Consider the following 17,309-nt stretch of genomic DNA (forward strand, 5'->3'; position numbering starts at 1 on the left):
TGGCCCTCCCTGACCCCAATGGGCTCTGATCCCCCATGATCTTAGGGCAAGCAGTTTAAGTCCTGTAAAACCTTTGTCTTCTCATCTGCGAAATGGGGATGATAATCGTACTCTTCTCATAGAGTTGCTGTGAAGACTCAATGGGTTAATGGAGTAAGGACTTCAGAACAGGACCTGGGTCAAACTAAGTGCCACTCATCATGTAGACAACACGGTTGTTGAAGAGTCTTTGTGCCACCTCCAGTTCCTCTACTTGTTGGTGAATGAAGGGAGGGAAAGCAAAAAAGCAATTCAAGGCTACTTGCAGCTGTTCCTGCATAAGTGTGTGTGTTCTTTTTTCCTGCCTTGCTGTCCTAGAGCTCTGAAAGGAATAAAAACAAAGCCATAAAGCAGTGAAAAGGCAGGATTCTTCTTAAAATCTCAGCTAATCCTGCAGCTTCCTTTAAAGGGGCAATAGGAGGAGGCGGGGAAGGGACCAGAATTGTTTTTGCAGCACCCTCCCCTCCCAACCACTGCTCCTGGAGACCAGGAAACTAGGGGGAAATATCCATAAATCAACCACCAAGAGTAGAACAGAGGAAGAAACCAGGCAGAGAGGGAAAAGCACAGGAACCAGCTGGGGAGGGGGTGGGGGCAGCACGTGGGGACACTTTGACTATCTGGTGAGCAAGGATGGCTGCCTTCAGAGGGCACAGCATCAAGGCCAGAGGCTGCATGAGTCATTCCCCTTCAAAAATGAAAAGACAGCGGCAGGTCCTGCAGATCAATGATGCCACACCAGAAGGTGTCTCTGATCAGACCGCTTCTCTCCATTCCATTATCACTTCCTCCTCAGTCACCCTCTAACAGGGCTCCCACAGCCTCTCCATCCCTCACCCATCCCTTCACAACAAGGAATCAGAACCAACTTTGAAGGATGAAAATCAGATCATGCAACCCATGTTTAAGAACTTTCAGTGGCTCTCCATTGCACTTAGAAAAAAACCCCATGGCCTGGGCAGTCTGGCCCCTGCTGATTTCCCTGCCTGACTGCATGCCACTAACAGGTCCACCTGGATCCCAACGCGCTTCACCTCTCAAATTTACCAGGTCCTTCTCACTTGAGAACTTCACATGTGCTGCTCACCTAGCCAAGCCCTTGCCATTCTTCCCATCCCAGATGAAGAGGTCTCCTCAAGGAAGCCTTCTCTGACCTCTCTGAGGAGCTCCCCTATCTTCATTCTTCTCTCTCACAGTCCCCCTTCTCCTACCCAAGCACTGCTGTGACTTGTTCATTCCCCATATCCTCCACCAGGCTGCAGTTCCATGGTCTGCTTCACTCACCAGTGAAAAGAGCCCCCAGCCTGGTGCCCGGCCCACAGTAGGCCCACAATATACACCGGATAAGTAAAAGAATCAACAAGTGAATAAGCAACATCCTTAGCAAGTGAGCTTTTGGGTATAAAAAATGGGGGCTGAAAAGGCTGGGGTGAAATGTCAAGGATCCTATGGAAAAGCTCTCCACTGCAAACCATCACGGTAGCTTTCCAATGTTTGAAACAGTCCATGCTTTGGGTGACAGCAATTTATATGTTAGTTTCTTGTTAAAAGACAAACAGTCTACATGAATTAGTAATAGATTAATGTAGAGATTCACAAACTTTTTTCTGTGAAAGATCAGAGAGTGAATATTTTAGGTTTTGTGGGTCACACAGTCTCTGTCTCAACTACTCAACTCTGCGGCTGTAGCAGCACAAAAGCAGTCATAGACAAAGTGTAAAGGAATAGACGTAGCTCTGTTCCAACAAAACTTTGACAAAAACAGGCCATGGGTTGGCCATAGTTTGCCAACCTCTGGATTAGACTGAGGCCTAGTCAAGTTATAAGAGAAGGGCATAGTAATGACCAGTTTTTTCAGTCTTCAACAAATATGCACAGTACGTTCTAGGAATTTCACAAAATTGTAACATTGCTTTACATGCTGTCAGAGGCCAAAATAGAATAAAAACAAGGACACCTTAAATTCACTTGTAATTACTGTTAGAACACAAAGCATTTCATTTTTATCTTTCTGCATGTCAGGAATATATTCGTACAAATGGGAAATTCTAAGAGCAATTTTCACTCTGGAAGTACTGAGGGCTCAATATTTGTTAAACGTATGGTTGGGTGAGTGGATAGATGGACAACAAAAATGAAGAGACAATCCAGTTTTTAAGTAGGGTGATTACAAAAGTAGACTTACTTGGTCAATAACTGGATGAAGGAGAAGTTGTCAAAAATGACTTGGTTTCAGGCTTATGAGATCAGGGAGAGGAGCTGGGGGCAGAGATGGGCAAGATGAATTTGGTTGATGAATTAAAAAACAAGGACAGAGTGAGATAAGTCTTTTCAACAAATGGTCATCCACAAACAAGAAAATTAATCTAGATACAGACCTTACATCCTTCATAAAATTAACTAAAAATGAATCACAGATTCAATGTAAAACACAAAACTATGAAACTCCTAGAAGATAACATAGGAGAACACCCAGGTGACTTTAGGTATGGTGATGAATTTTTAGGTGTAAAACAAAAGGCACAATCCATGAAAGAAATAGTTGATAGGAAGGACTTCACTAAAATTGAAAACTACTCTTTGAAAGACAGTGTCAAGAGGGAAAAGACAAGCCACAAACTGGGAGAAAATATTTGTAGAAGACACATCTGACAAAGGACTATTTATACAAAATACACAAAGAGCTATGTTTATAGCAGCATTATTTACAATAGCCAAGATATGTAAACAGCCCAAGTGCCCATCAGCAGATCAGTGGATAAAAAAGCTATGGTACTACACGGCTGTAAAAACGAAGCAACATTTACCCTTTGCAACAGCACGGGTCGACCTAGAGAGTATTATGCTAAGGAAGATAAGCCAGTCAGAGAAAGACAAATACCATATGATTTCACCAATATGTGGAATCTAATGAACAAAATGAACTGATGAACAAAATGGAACCGGGAGCGTGGATACATGAAACAGACTGGCCGGTGCCCAAGGGGAGGGGTGGGTAACTGGATAAAGAAGGTGAAGGGAATAGCTAAAGGACATATATTCATACCCCAGGGACACAGACAATAGTTTGGTGAAGGTCAAGGGAGGGAGGGGCGGGGATGGGTGGAAGTGGGCAAAGTGGGGGAAAATGGGAACACCTGCAATAATGTCAGCATTACAAATTTTTAATAAAAAAAAGAAAACAAACAACCCAATTACAAAATGGACCAGCAGACACATCACCAAAGATACAGAAATAAGCACATGAAAAGATGCTCCACATCATATGTCACCAGGGAAATGGAAATTAAAACAACAGTGAGATACCACAAGGCACCTATTAGGAGGGCCAAAATCTGCAACACTGACAACACCAAAGGCTGGCAAGGATGCAGAGCAACAGGAACTCTCACTCAATGCAAAATGGAACAGCCACTTCGGAAGACAGTTTGGTGGTTTCTTATATAACAAAACGTACTCTTATAATCATGCTTCTTGGTATTTATCCAAAGGAACTGAAAACTTATGTCAACATAAAAACCTGTGCGCAAATGTTTACAGCAGCTTTATTCATAATTGCCAAAACTTGGAAGTACCCAAGATGTCCATCAATAGGTGAATGGATAAATAAACTGTGGTACATCAAGACAATGGAATAGTATTCAATGATAAAAAAATTTTTTGAAAAGCTCTCAAGCCATGAAAAGACATGGAGGACCCTTAAATGCATATTATAAAGTAAAGGAAGCTAATCTGAAAAGGCTACGCTCTGTATGATTTCAACTATATGACATTCTGGAAAAGGCAAAACTATAGAGACAGTAAAAAGATGAGTAGCCCAGGGGATGGGGAAGGGGGAGAACAGGCAGAGCACACCAGGTTTTTAGTGCAGTGAAACTATTCTGTGTGGTACTACAATGATGGATACATGTCCTTATACTTTTGTCCAAACCCTCAGAATGTACCAACTAAGAGTGAACCCTAATGCAAACTATGGACTTTGGGTGTTTATGATGTGTCAATGTAGGTCTATCAGTTATAACAAATGTACCACTCTGGTGAGGGACGTTGATAATAGGGGAGGCCAAGCATGTGTGGGGGTAGGGAGTATATAAAAAGTCTCTGTACCTTCTGTTCAGTTTTGCTCTAAAAAAATGTCTTTAAAGCCTGAACCTGAAACATGTGCCTCCAGAAGCTGAGGACATGCTTGTTGAATTGAATTAGTTATTACCTTGGAGGAAGAAGGAAGCTGGGAATTATTTCTTGAATTAATAAAATTTCAGAATTTCTGCTGAGGTCCGAATATAGGAAATGGGCTGGAACTTAGTGGGAAGATAGGGTTCTCCTTCATTGATCAGCTTCATGAAAGTGGCTTTGGCCAGGGTCCAGCAGGCGAGAGGCAGGGCGACCTCTGCCCACTTGGGAAGACTCAGATAACCCCATGTTTATTTTTAGGTGTTTTTGTACAGAACCCAAAAAAACCTTTGGACACTGGGCTCATGTCCAAGGTGCAATGAGCAATAATCAGTAACAAAAGCATCAGACCCTCTCTTGAAGAGCCATGTGCCAATCCAGGGACCCCTGGTCTCCCCAAACTGTCAGATTTGATCCACAGAACCCTGTCATTTATACACAGCTAGAGAGCTGGGCCACCAGGCTCTAGTTCCTAACCTGATACCTGACACTTTCTGTGTGGCCTCAGACAATTCCCTTCCCCTCTCTGAGCCTCAGTTTCCTCATCCATCAAATAATGGTAAGGGTGGACCACATGATGTCCAAGGAACCTCACAGTGCCAGCAAACCACATCTCATCCTGGATGCTAACCCTGGTCTTGGGCATGGAAACCCAGCCTTTAGGGAAATGCTTAATTAGCTCATCTGACCAGAATTTCCCCTAAAAGCACATTTAGATCCAGCTGCAACTAACAACCATTGAGTACCTACTATGCACTTAAGCTATCTCATTAACTGCCTCTTCAGGACCAGCCCATAAGAAAATTGTCATTGTCCCCATGTCACAAATGACAGCCATGAGGGTATACTCATCCACAGCATGGGCTATGTGATCACCGAGGCCTGGGGTTGATCCTGGCTGTCCACTTCCTACCTGAGGGTGCTTGAACAAGCTAATACTTAAACCCTCCAAGCCTTAGTGTTCTCATTTGCGAAATGGAGATTATGCTAGCCCCTGTCTCATGGGGTTGTTTCAAGGTTTGAAAGCAATGGGCATGTGAAGTGCTCAATAACTATTACCTATTACTACTTATAGGTATTATTACTGCTATCATTACCATTCCTACTAGAGATGAGAAAAGTAGACTAAGAGAGGGTGTGCAAAAGGACATCACTCAAAACACCACAATGTTCTACATTTTAATCAAGTCCACAGAAAGGCAAGGTGGGTCATGACCGAGGTACAAAGTCACCATGTAACTCTGGCCAAGCTACTCAACCTCTCAGTTTCAGGGTCTCCACCTATAAAACAGGCAATATCTCCCCAGTTCATGTGATTAATGTGCTAATGTAGATGAAAAGCCCCTGGCAGAATGTGGAATAAGCAGAAGGCCATGAAAGAATGGTCCCTCCCTTCCCATATGCCTCTTCTGAAATCCCCAAGAATGTAGCCTGCCAGTCCTTCCTTGAAGCTCTGTTCCTGTATTAGAATTCTCTGACAAAAAACATTCTCTAACACACAGGCTTAATGGCCCAGCCAACGGCAAGTGGCCCCACTGTGGGACTAAGCCTTCTCCAGAGGGCTGAGTAGAACCAAATGCTGCCATGGCCCATGTCCTGGGAAGCTCAAGCCCACACGTGCACACGGACAACCCACTCACAGGCACGCACAAAACCTCGTCCAAGAAGCCCTCCCCACAACCATGCACACCACCACCCAGCCAAGCCCCACTGGCCTCGGCATCAACTCCGAGGACGTGTAATCATAGGAGAAGCAATAATAATACCAACCATGACACCTCCTCCCTTTCCTGATGGTTCACAGTGCACTTTCCCTGTTATCTGAGTAGGGCAGAGGTTGTGCTTTATACATCTTTAGATACCCACTGAATAATGCTAGGTACAGAGTAGGTATTCAGAAACTATTTCTTGAATGAATAAATGTTATCTTTATAACAAGATTTTTAAAAGTAGCCATTACTCAGCACTTACTATTAGTTACACACCCTGCTAAATACTGAACGTGCATCCTTGCATTTCCTCCTGGCAATCCCCCCATAAGGCAATCTCAGTTATCAATCCCTGTTTTGCAGAGGAGGAAACTGAGGATCAGAGAAGTTAGGTGATGTGCCCAAGGTCATAGCTAGTGAGTAACAGACCTGAGATGTGAATTGTGATTCCAGACCCTGGCTCTTACCCCCTTTCAGTTGTTCCCCTTCTCTTCAGCCAGAAGAGGCAGCAAGAAGGGGGCAGAAGCAACGTGTATATAGTCTGAAGAAGTAGTTCAAGAATGCAATAATTTTTATATTTGAAAAACCAGAAAATTCTATTATCTTTATGATACAAACTAGAGAAAGCCAATATCAGTAATATCATATTGACTGAAGGGACATGAGTCTCTGTTCTACTCAGGTCTCAGCTTCCTTCTAGCCCATACCACTGGGCTTGTTGCTATCTCTTCTGTGCTCTCCTAATTCGCCTCCTGTAGGTCCACCCACCTCCAACATTCTAGCATTTTCCTCTTGATCCCACCTACTACTGGGGTAACCATCTTTTGTAAAAGGGCCCAGAGTTGACAGTTCCCGTTTTCTCAGAGGTTTTATTTCCAGCTCCTGACCCAGACAGTAGCTTACAATCAAGCTTATGAGCCACTGCCTACCAGAAGCAGGTAGGCAAGGAATGATGTGGTCAGTTAGGATGACCCAGGTATAAGAAGACTTCATTTTCCTCAAGAAAAAATGAGTGGCACAAAGGAGGAAACTAATGGCACTGATGCTCAGCGACAGGAGCAGGGGTAACAAGGAACGGTGGAGACTGTAGCCAACCATGTATCCTTAGGAGGAGGTGGCTGCTGCTAGCTCAGTCACATTTGGCCATATAGGTATACAAGTTCAGTACTGCCAAATCTTTCAATTTTCCATGAGATGCCAGAATCCTATTTCTTTTTCCACATGAAATTTCCTAATTTCTAAATGTTGGAAACTACATCAGTGGGCTGGACTTGGCCATGAGCTACACGTTCATAATCTCTATTGACCCTTGTGGCACAGACAGCTATGCTCACCAGAATTCCGTGTTCCCCTACATTTCCCAGCCTCCCTTGCAGGTAGGTGAGGCCGTGCCTCAGGTTCTGGCCAGCAGTCATGACTGTAGGAGCCATGGTGACTTCCAGGCCAGGGCAGTTAAGAGCCACTGTATCCTTCCATTTCTCTTCATTGAAGAGGTGCCAACCCTGGAGGCCACATGGTACAGATGGCACAGCAAAGTAACAAGATGGAAGTGTCTGCCCTTCCCTCCACAGACCCCAGGAAGGTAGGTTAGATCTTAGGGTGTGTCAGTGGAGGCAGTCAGGGTTACCTGCACTAGCACACATATGGAGCACATGTCTTAATCACAAAAAACTATGTGGTAGTAGTTTAGCACTTCCTAGTTTTCAAAGAACTTTAACTCCCTTTTCCATGTGTGACTCTCAACTCAGTAAGAAGATAGGATGAGCTTTGTTATTTCACAGAATAGCCCTTGAGCTGTACGACAAGTAAGTGGTGGACTGGGATTCTAGCTCTGGGCTCCGGAGTGAACTTCCTGTCCAGTGTTCCTCCTACCTCCCAACTTAAGAGCTGGCCTTTGCAACATGAACTCCCTGGCACTCTCTGGGTCTACAGTGCGCTCGCACAGGACAACTCACGCTCTCCCCTGCGGCGCTAGTTGCTTGAAGATGTGCCTCTTACCTTTCCTGTGGACTTGGTTCCCTTCCAGATACAGAAGTAGCAGATGGTCCAGGCTGCCAAAAGACACAAGGCCAGCTCCCAGCGGAGGTTCCCAATGTGCTCAATCCCATCAGAGATGGCCAGGACCCGGCGCCTGCAGAAGAAAAGGCCATGGGTCACAGGAGCTGGAGAGGGCCTGCCCCAACCAAACCTTGAGCAAAGCTAGTGCTGCAGAGGGGCAGGAACAGCCTGCTCTTTCCTTTACCTACCACCTGCCACCCACCTAGCATCCTCTGAGCCAAACCCAGGGCTGGGTGTGGGGGCCTCAGAGAGGAACAAGAACCAACCTCCTGCCTCCATGGAGTCACTGCATGGGGGGGGGAAGAGGGCCCAGTTAGCATACGGTTTACAGGGCAACTTGGTAAGGATATGATGGGAGAAGTGCAGGGCCTTTGGTTAGATCTTCTCTGCTGTTGGTCATGACATAAGCATGTCTTGAGATGGAGCCTCTAGAGCAGTGGTGGGGAACCTTTTTTCTGCCAAGGGCCATTTGGTTATTTATAACATCATTTGCGGGCCATAAAAAATTACAACTTAAAAATTAGCTCTGAAAAAAGCTCCTACGTGTGTTGAATTTCGAGTCCTCTCTGCAGTTGCCTTGGCAGGGCCAGACCAAATGATGTCATGGACCATATACGGCCTGCCCCTGGACCAGAAACCTGAGTTCCTGAGTGACTACATGAACCCTCCTGCCACCCTGTGTCAGAAGTGTTGTGTGAGCAAGAAATGAACTCTGTTGCTTTAAGCTACAGAGATCTTTGGGGGTATTTGTTACTGCAGCATAAACCAACCTATCCTGACTGCTACAGGGGGCCAGGGAAAGCTTCCTGGAAGAAGTGATACTTGAAGCCACTGTGAAAGATGATGGAGTTTAGCCAGGAGGGGAAGGGGTAAAGATTGTTTTAGGTCTAGGGAATAGCATGAGCAAAGGCCAGAAAACAGGCATGGGGTACTTGGGGAATACTAGAGCACAGAGATCAGAGGGAAAAGCAGAAAAGGTAAATAGAGGCATCATCAGAAGCCTTGAGTAGCTTGCCAAGGGGCACGGGTGTCCCAGAGGGCCCAAGCCACGGGAGGGGACCCCTGGGTGTGCTGAGCCAATGCCTCCAGCCACGCCGTCCCTCAGAACTCATCAATTCTTCAGAGTTGACACAGGTCTGGCTCCCAGAGCCCACGCCTGGGGTTTGTGTTTCTTTAAAGTCAAACTCGCCACGCTCCATATTGTGCTGAACCATGGCACCAACACAAACCCCCTCCAAACTTGCTCCACGAACCCCATCCCGGCTGCCAAACCACCCCCACAAGGCCACGCCAGTCGCCTCAGCGCTCTGGGAACGTCCTTTGAGAAAGCAGCTCCCATCCCACCAAGCATGAAAGCCTCCCTCAGTGTCTGTCTCCCTGGGAATCCGCTTGGGGCCTGATTCTGCATTAATTACTCAATGACACCAATTAGCACTGGTCTGCAGGCTCCTTCCAGCCCCAACCCCCACAGGAGAAATCAGGCAGGCCCCCAAACAAAATCGGGCTATGTGCGGCCATGGATTTACTCAAAAGGAAACCAGCTCTCAGACCTATAGCTAGAAGTGGGAACATTCACATAAATATGCATTTATTTAGCAACTACTTGTACCAGGCATTATATTAATACTAAGGTACTATGGATAAGAAGGTACACATGGGATCGTTCTCGTCCTTGACTAGGAAAAGTTAGATACAAAAGAAGTCCAAGTTATTTGAGAAAGATCAGAGATGGCCACATAGTTATAACGATGATTATCTTACTTGCATCTTATATCTTAGCAGTTTCTGGCTTTAATTCATTTTAAAACTACAGGCCTTATTACATGAAACTCTAAAGAATATCTATCATTATAAAAGAGCAGCGGGCCCCAGAGCATGATCCTTGCGGGGTGCTTGCCAAAAGACAAAAATTCCTGTGCCCCATCCAAGACCCCCTGAAGTCCAAATCTTTGTGGAATGGCCCCTGGGAAGCTGCATTTTCCCACCTTTCCCCAAGGATCACTCAAGCACCCAAGGTAAGGCTTGAGCACCACAGAAGTAGTTTCCTGGCAAGGAAGGAATGACCTACCAACTCCACCTAAATAGTTTTCAAACTTTTTTTGGGGGGTGGGGGACTTGGGAGTCAGGGATCCTTTGAGAAGCTACTTTCTCCCCAGAGAAATAACCCGATGCACCACCCCCAACATTCTACAAGAACCTCAGGGGGCTCACTGACCCCCTTGTCTCCAGACTGAGAGCCTGGTAGACAACATGTACCTACCATCTTACAAACTGTCCCCCAAAACGCCCTGAAAGCCCATCAGCTGGTGATAAGAAGGGACAACCCAGAGCAGGAAAGAAAGTGCATAACTGCAGATGAAAAGGACCTGGGTGTGCTCTGTCCCACTCCACCCTAGCCTCTGAATTTTTCATCAAAGAAACACGCAAGAAGGCACCCATATGCCTTCTTGTTGAGGTAGTTGTTCTCTGAACCGGGAAACTGAAAGCTGGAAAAGGCACAGAGATAGAGGGAGAAAGAAGGGAGCAGACCAGCCAGGAATAGGCTGGCGCAGGTCCTCTCTTCCACATTTTGGATGCTGCAAACTTTTGAGTCATGCAGCCTGCATCGGCGCCCTCGCTTAATTGAACAATCTAATTCCCAGAATGGGAAGCAGATTACTAAAAGTGATTTGGGATGAACTGCTCTTTTGTTTCACCAGACACTATTTGAAAACATCCTCAAACTATTTTCTTTAGGCTTTACCAACGCTGACTCTAACTAGCCATGAACCTTGGGTTTCTAAAGAAAGGGGGCTCGTGGGCCAGGTTCTCAGCCTGCAGGGCTGTGGGGTTGTTTTGAAACCCACAAGGGCAGTCTTTGAGAGCAGGGGGGCTGGGCACTCAGCTCTGGGGACTTGGAGAAGGCACAGCTCTTCCTGGGAAAGAGCTTTCTTAATGACCCGCCCCCATGAAGCGCTGGGACAGAAGAAAGGTCTGAATAAGGAAGAGTTTGCTGCCAACACCCTGGCAAAAAAAGGACCCAGGGCCAGACCTCCCAATACCGTTCACAGAGCGGGAAATGTTGAAGACTAGCTGGGGCCCTTTAGAGGGATTCATTTACTTGAGTAATATTGTGCACCTACTGTGAACCAGGTACAAAAGCAGATTCCCCATGAAGCATCTTTTTCAGGCCATAAGAGTAAAATATTTCTGGAGATTTCCACCTAGAGGCTGAAATCTCAGAGGTTGGAGGTATAACGCCTGTGCTTCTCCAGCCGTTGGCACATACAGAGATAGTTGGGCTCAAATTCCTTCCCAGCTGTGTGTCTACCTCTGCTGACAACCAGGTTTGTACTTAGCTGAGCAGGCATGAACTGTCCAGTGGGTTAGAGGAGAAGGCGAAGAATCAGTCTTTTAGACAAGATGATTTTGAGGTGCTTGTGGGACACCCAGGGAGCTGCAATGATCCAAGGCAACTGGGCCTCTGGATGCAAAGCTTAGAAAATAGATACAGGGAGGAGATCAGAGTGTGTCCTAGGAGAGCATGAGATTGCCTGGGAAGCACTGGAGAAGGAGAGGGAGAGGATCTACAGCAGAGCCCCTGGAACCCCAACATCTACAGAGCAGAGAGAGGTAGGGAGGAACCCTTGAAGGAGAGGAGAAGGGTGATCAGATAGGCAGGGAGCAACCAGAGAAGGTGGCATCCCCTAACCCAAAGGGGGGGAGAGGGCATTTCAGAAGGGGAAGCAGCCCATCTGTCAAGTGCTGCAAAGCTGCCTGGTGAGAGGGAGAGCAGCTGTGAAATTTGGGACCAGGAGGGGTGGATGAGGCAAGGAGAGCTGCTTGCCTGGTGGGCCAGACTTCAGATGGTGTAATGAGGAGGAGATGGGAGGTGAGAGCCTGGTGAGGCAGCTCTTTTAAGAAGTTGGGCTCTACCGGGTCAGAGATGTTGGTACCTAAAGGGGCCACAGGACACAAGAGTTGTTTTACATACATTTGTTTTGTTCTCAGGTTGGTGAGGCTGCCGTTGTTAATGGGAAAGAGCCAGGAGGGAGAAAGAAGTTTCAATTACTGGAGAGAATAGGGGATAAGAGAGGAGAGAAGGGGGTAGAAGTCCCAAAGATGGAGGCAAGGAAAGAATCCACAGGTGGAGACATTATTTCTACAGGAACTGGAAGGAAAGAGTTGGGGATACAAAGAGGTGAGCTTAAAAGCAAACTCTGTCCATATTAAGAGAACCTCAGAGGAAGGAACAAGGAGCTGGCAGTGGAGGGGAAAGTGGAAAATGCCACCTGAGAGCCCTCACATCTCTCGACATTGAGCTCTCATTGTGAAAGCATAATTATACAAATTTTACAGGTGGGGAAACTGAGGCCCAGATAGGTGAAGCAACTTGCCCAGATTGGGGCTTGAACCCAGGTTCTTCTGATGCTCACACACTGGCTGCCTTGCCAGAAATCGACCCCAGGGACAGGATGCAGGCTACTCAAGGGCTCTCTTATTCTGCAGTTTCCTCCCTCTCTTTCCCATACACAGAGGGGCCGAGTCTGGAGGGCTGGAAACAGCCTCACACCTGGAGGTGCCCTTCCAGACACTCCAGCTCCAAAGCCAGGAGCAGTTTGACTAGAGGCAGCTGAGATGGAGCAGCCCCCCTTCCCCCATGCCACCCCAGAGCCTGGGAGAGGCCCTGTGGGAACAGCTCCCAGCAAGGCCTGGGGAGGCCTCATCTTTATGTCCAGCACGGCGCCCGCAAACACATCACCTTTCTTAAACCTGCCACAGAGGAAAGTGCTGCCAGGGACGCAGAGACCGCCCTAAAAGCTGGCGCTGAGTAGCTGGGCTATAAATAGCCTCGGTGCTCCTTTCTGGTCTCCCAAAGCAACAAACAAACAAAAAAAGGCCCATCACCAAAACAAATGTGCCTTCCCTGCCCCCTCCAGAATCCCTCCGCCTTTGGGGTTCTGCTCACTTCCCCGGGAAGAAAGAAGTGCAGGCCCCCAACTCTCCCGTGTATGGGGCCTGCTCCTGCAAAACCCACAGCTGAGGCCCTAAACCTGGTGGGGGACTCAGCGCAAGGACCCTCCTAGGCAAGAAAATGAGGCCTCTGCATCATGCATTCATTCAGCAAGTAGTTACAAGGTGCGAGCTCCATGCAGAGCATCCTAAGGATTAGAGCTACAGTGATGAGTGAAGCAGGTCCCCTGGCGGAGTTTACTACCTGGGAGTATAAAGATAACAACATGGACAGTGACAGCTTACATTTCCTTCATGTTTACTCCTGCTGTGAGTGCAACTATTATTCCATTTCACAGATGAGAAAACTCTGGCCTAGGGAAATAATATACCCACAAAGGCAGAGGCAGAATCTGAAGCCACATCTGTTCAACTTCAGAGGCAGAGCTTGGACCCACTGTCCAGTCTTGGGGAAGATGAAACAGAAACATGTCACTCAGGGGACACAATTAGGGACCTTCGTTGGCCTGAGGGGTCTAGAGCGATGGCTCCAATTTCTTCTATCACTGCAGAAATCCTCCTCCTAGGCCACACAGAAGTCCCCACCAGTCCCCAAACACACCCTGCACTTCTCCACTTTCCAGAATTCATTGCCACTGTTCCCTCCGCCAGGGATGTTCTCAGTTCTCCTAAGTTTTCAAAATTCTATCTGTCCTTCAAGCACCAGCTCAAATAATACAAAGCCTCCTCACAAAGGTTTCCTGGGTCCCCACCCATACCCTTAGGACTAGTTCCTCCTTCCATCTAAGGGTTAAGTAAGCATCCACTGCGCACCAGGCACTAACTAGGTCAGGGGTCAGCAGAACTTTTCTGTAAAGGGCCAGAGAGTAAATATTTTGGGCTTTGCAAGGCCTATGGTCTCTGTCCCAACTATCCAACTTTATCCTTGCATTGTGAAAGCCTCCATAGACAATTTGTAAATGAATGAATGTGGCAGTCTTCCAATAAATCTTTATTTACGAAAAGAGGCAGCAGATGGGATTTGGCTGGTTGTCTCCTGACCCCTGCCCTAGTCTAATGCTTCCCAAAGAACACTAATCCTTCAAGGCACCCTGAGTTCCCAGGTCACACTGGGACCTCACTTGAGAAAATGCTGTACACTGTAGTCCTCCTTAGAGAGTCTCAATGCTCATTAGAATATTAAAATCTCTGAGAAATCCTGAAATAAAGACACCTCTAAAGCTCTGTGTCACCCAGTGTTTCCCAAATTTACTTAGACGTATTCCCCACTAAACCACAATGAGATTCTGCTTCACACCCACTAGGATGGCTATAATAAAAAAGACAGACAATAACAAGTGTCCTCAAGGATGTGGAGAAATGAAACTCTCATATACTCTTGGTAGGAATGTAAAATGGTTTAGCCACATTGGAAAAACAGTTCGGCAGTTTCTTAAAAGGTTAAACATAAAACTCAGCAATCTCACTCCTAGATTATTCATAATAGCCCCCAAACTGAAAACTGTCCAATTGTTCATCACCTGAAGGATGGACAAACAAAACATAGTATTTTGATACAATGGAATATTATTTAGTCACAAAAAGGAATGAATTAGTGACATATGCTGTAACTCGGGTAAACCTTGAAAACATTATGCTAAGTAAAAGAAGAGTAACAAAAGACCACACATTGCATGATTCCATTTATATGCAATGTCCAGAGTAGGCAAATCCAGAGAAAAGTAGATGAGTGGCTGCCTAGAGGCAGGAATAGAGATTAACTGTAAACACGCATGAGAGATCTGATTAAGGTGATGGAAATATCCTAAACCTGTAGTATGGTGATGGTTTCACACTTGGCAAATTTACTCAAAATTGTTGACCTGTACATGGAAAGGGGGTGTAGCTTATGGCATGTAAATTATACCTCAGAATTATTAAAAAGTTGTTAAGGAAGTGCCCTTGCCCGGGCTGGTGTGGTTAAGTGGTTAGAGCGACAGCCTGTGCACCAAAGGATCACCGGTTTGATTCTCAGTCAAGAGCACGCACCTGGGTTGCAGGTTCGATCCCCAGTCCTGGTCAGGGCGAATGCAGGAGGCAACCGATTGATGTGTTTCTCTCACATCCATGTCTGTCTGTCTGTCTGTCTCTCTCTCTCTCTCTCTCTCCCTGTCCCCCTCCCTCCCTCCCTTCCACTCTCTAAAAATCAATGGAAAAATATCCTTGCGTGAGGGTTAATAAAACAAAACAAAACAAAACAAAACAAAAAGAAGGAAGTGTCTTTCACCACGTTCTGCCTTTCCAAAGCAATACTTCCTAACATTATGCAGAGCATACACTTTTTTTAAAAAAAAATATCTTTATTGATTTCAGAGAGAGGAAAGGGGGGGAGAGAGAGAGAGAGAGAGAAACATCAATGGTGAGAGTCATTGATCGGCTGCCTCCTGCATGCCCCTGACTGGGGATTGAGCCCGCAACCCAGGCATGTGCCCTGACAGGGATTTGAACCCCGATCGCCTGGATCCTAGGTCGATGCTCAACCGCTGAGCCACACCCGGCCGGGCAGAGCATACACTTTAGAAGAGAGCCCCAGCCATTCTTATGTATGTTATCTTGTTTTACTCCCATTGTTCTGAGGAAACGGAGTAATATGTACCTTGCCTTGGTAAGTTGCAGAACCTGGCCAGGCATCCTGGTCTCTTGACCCCAAATTCAGTGCCTGTTTCAGCCCTTCCTGGCTGGAAGGTGAGATCTGGGAAGTACGAAGCAGTGAGAAGAGGAGAGTAGGTCTAGAAGTAGGGACTGGGAGAGCTTCAGAATGTAGGGAAAGGCACAAAGTGTTAAACTTGTGTCTCGCAGGGAGATTCAAGCAGTTCTGCAGGTCAGGAGGCAAAGTGCAGAAGCGCAGGCAGACTGAGAAACAGAGAGGCTGCCACAGCCTGTGGGACTCCACCACAGGTTTGTAATGCAGCCCATTCACGTGTGTGGAACACAGATCCCACGCACAGGAAGGGGTCTCATCGCCCCACGGGTGGGGTCCAGGACCCGCAGATGGCTGACCCTTTCTCCCCATCAGCACAGCCCAGAAGTGCTGCCCAAGCCTTCCCAGCCTCACAGGCTCCCACCGTACAGCAGCTCTGCATCACACAGAGCTGTGATGCCACCGTCAACTCCCCTTGGCCCCTTTGAGATGTGCTGTGCTAAGGTGGCAAAGAGCCACCATCTGACACAAAGGGACAGTGAGCAAGAAAGGCACACCTGCCACCAGGGAAAGCCCAGGGAGAGGAAGGCCAGAGTGGGGCATGAGGGTCTGCTGCCAGCTCCCACGTATCCCACCAGGAGACCTCTGTTCTTTGAATGTCACTTTATCCACCTCAGCTGTGGTGTGGGGCGGGTGGATGGCTGCAAATGAGCAAAATGGGGGAGTGAGAGGGGCTAACAATGACCAGTTACTTCCTACCTACCTCCTTCACTTCATACTGACGGCACCTTGAAGGGTGGGAGAGATACATCCATTTCACCTATGAGAATACAGAGACTCAGAATCACATGCAGGATCCCTACTAGCAAGAGGGACAGTCAGGCCTCCAGGTCTGGTGCTTCTTCCCATCCTGGGTGTCTTCCAGGGAGAGCGTGGAGCAGAGGTATGAGAGAGAGAGAGAGAGAGAGAGAGAGAGAGAGAGAGAGAGAGAGAGAGAGAGAGAGTGTATATATGTGTGTGTGTGTGTGTGTGTGTGTGTGTGTGTGTGTGTGTGTGTGTGTGTGTGTGTGTGTGTGTGTGTAAGAGAGACAGACAGAGAGAGAGACAGAGAGAAAGGGAGGGAATGAATCTGGGGGAGTTTTACATACTTTCTTGTGGTTTTGTTAAAAATAACCTAGAATTGAGATAATGCACTAAAATTTGGTAACAGCCCCTTCTGAGTTATTCTGTGCCCAAGCCTGAATTAAAGTAATTCATTAACACCTTGTTCCACTAGCTGCAGGGCGATCAACTTCAATTTACATCTGTCATCCCAGCAAGTCAGAGTCTGCAGGTCTCACCCTCAACACCTGGCTCAGCTGGAAACCATAGCGTTCTTTCAAAAGCAAGTTGAAGTAATTTCCTAAAGGAACTCCTTGAAATCCAGGGAAAACATAACCCAACAGACATTTTGTTTTGTTTTTGCTGGGCAATGGAGTTCTGTCTTTAGTCGTTTCCCATTCGTTTTCCTTCCCACCCTCCCTCCATCAATTATACCTCCCCATCTACTGAAAAACTTCCTTCCAGAGCTTAGGTCCATGGGTCTGCAGAGAGGAGGGACGTGCTAGTCAGGTTCTGCCCAAGATAAAACAGATAGCTGATGGCATTTCAGAGACAGGCAGGAGAAGCATGGAAGGGCAGAGGGAGGCAGGTGGGGA

The 17,309-nt window shown here is 46.9% G+C and overlaps 1 protein-coding gene across 1 annotated transcript in view; it reads right to left on the minus strand.

The window, feature by feature from the left end:
• The window catches only part of SLC6A11 (solute carrier family 6 member 11), a 105,488-nt gene that overhangs the window by 71,320 nt on the left and 16,859 nt on the right, over nucleotides 1-17,309 (minus strand). Inside the window, exon 5 of the mRNA XM_087824634.1 lies at nucleotides 7,920-8,052. Within this exon, the coding sequence (XP_087680760.1) occupies nucleotides 7,920-8,052 (133 nt within the window). The remainder of the gene's footprint in view (nucleotides 1-7,919; nucleotides 8,053-17,309) is intronic.

The sequence above is a fragment of the Miniopterus natalensis genome, chromosome 15, assembly GCF_054644295.1.
Source record: "Miniopterus natalensis isolate mMinNat1 chromosome 15, mMinNat1.hap1, whole genome shotgun sequence".
Taxonomy (NCBI): Eukaryota; Metazoa; Chordata; class Mammalia; order Chiroptera; family Miniopteridae; genus Miniopterus; species Miniopterus natalensis.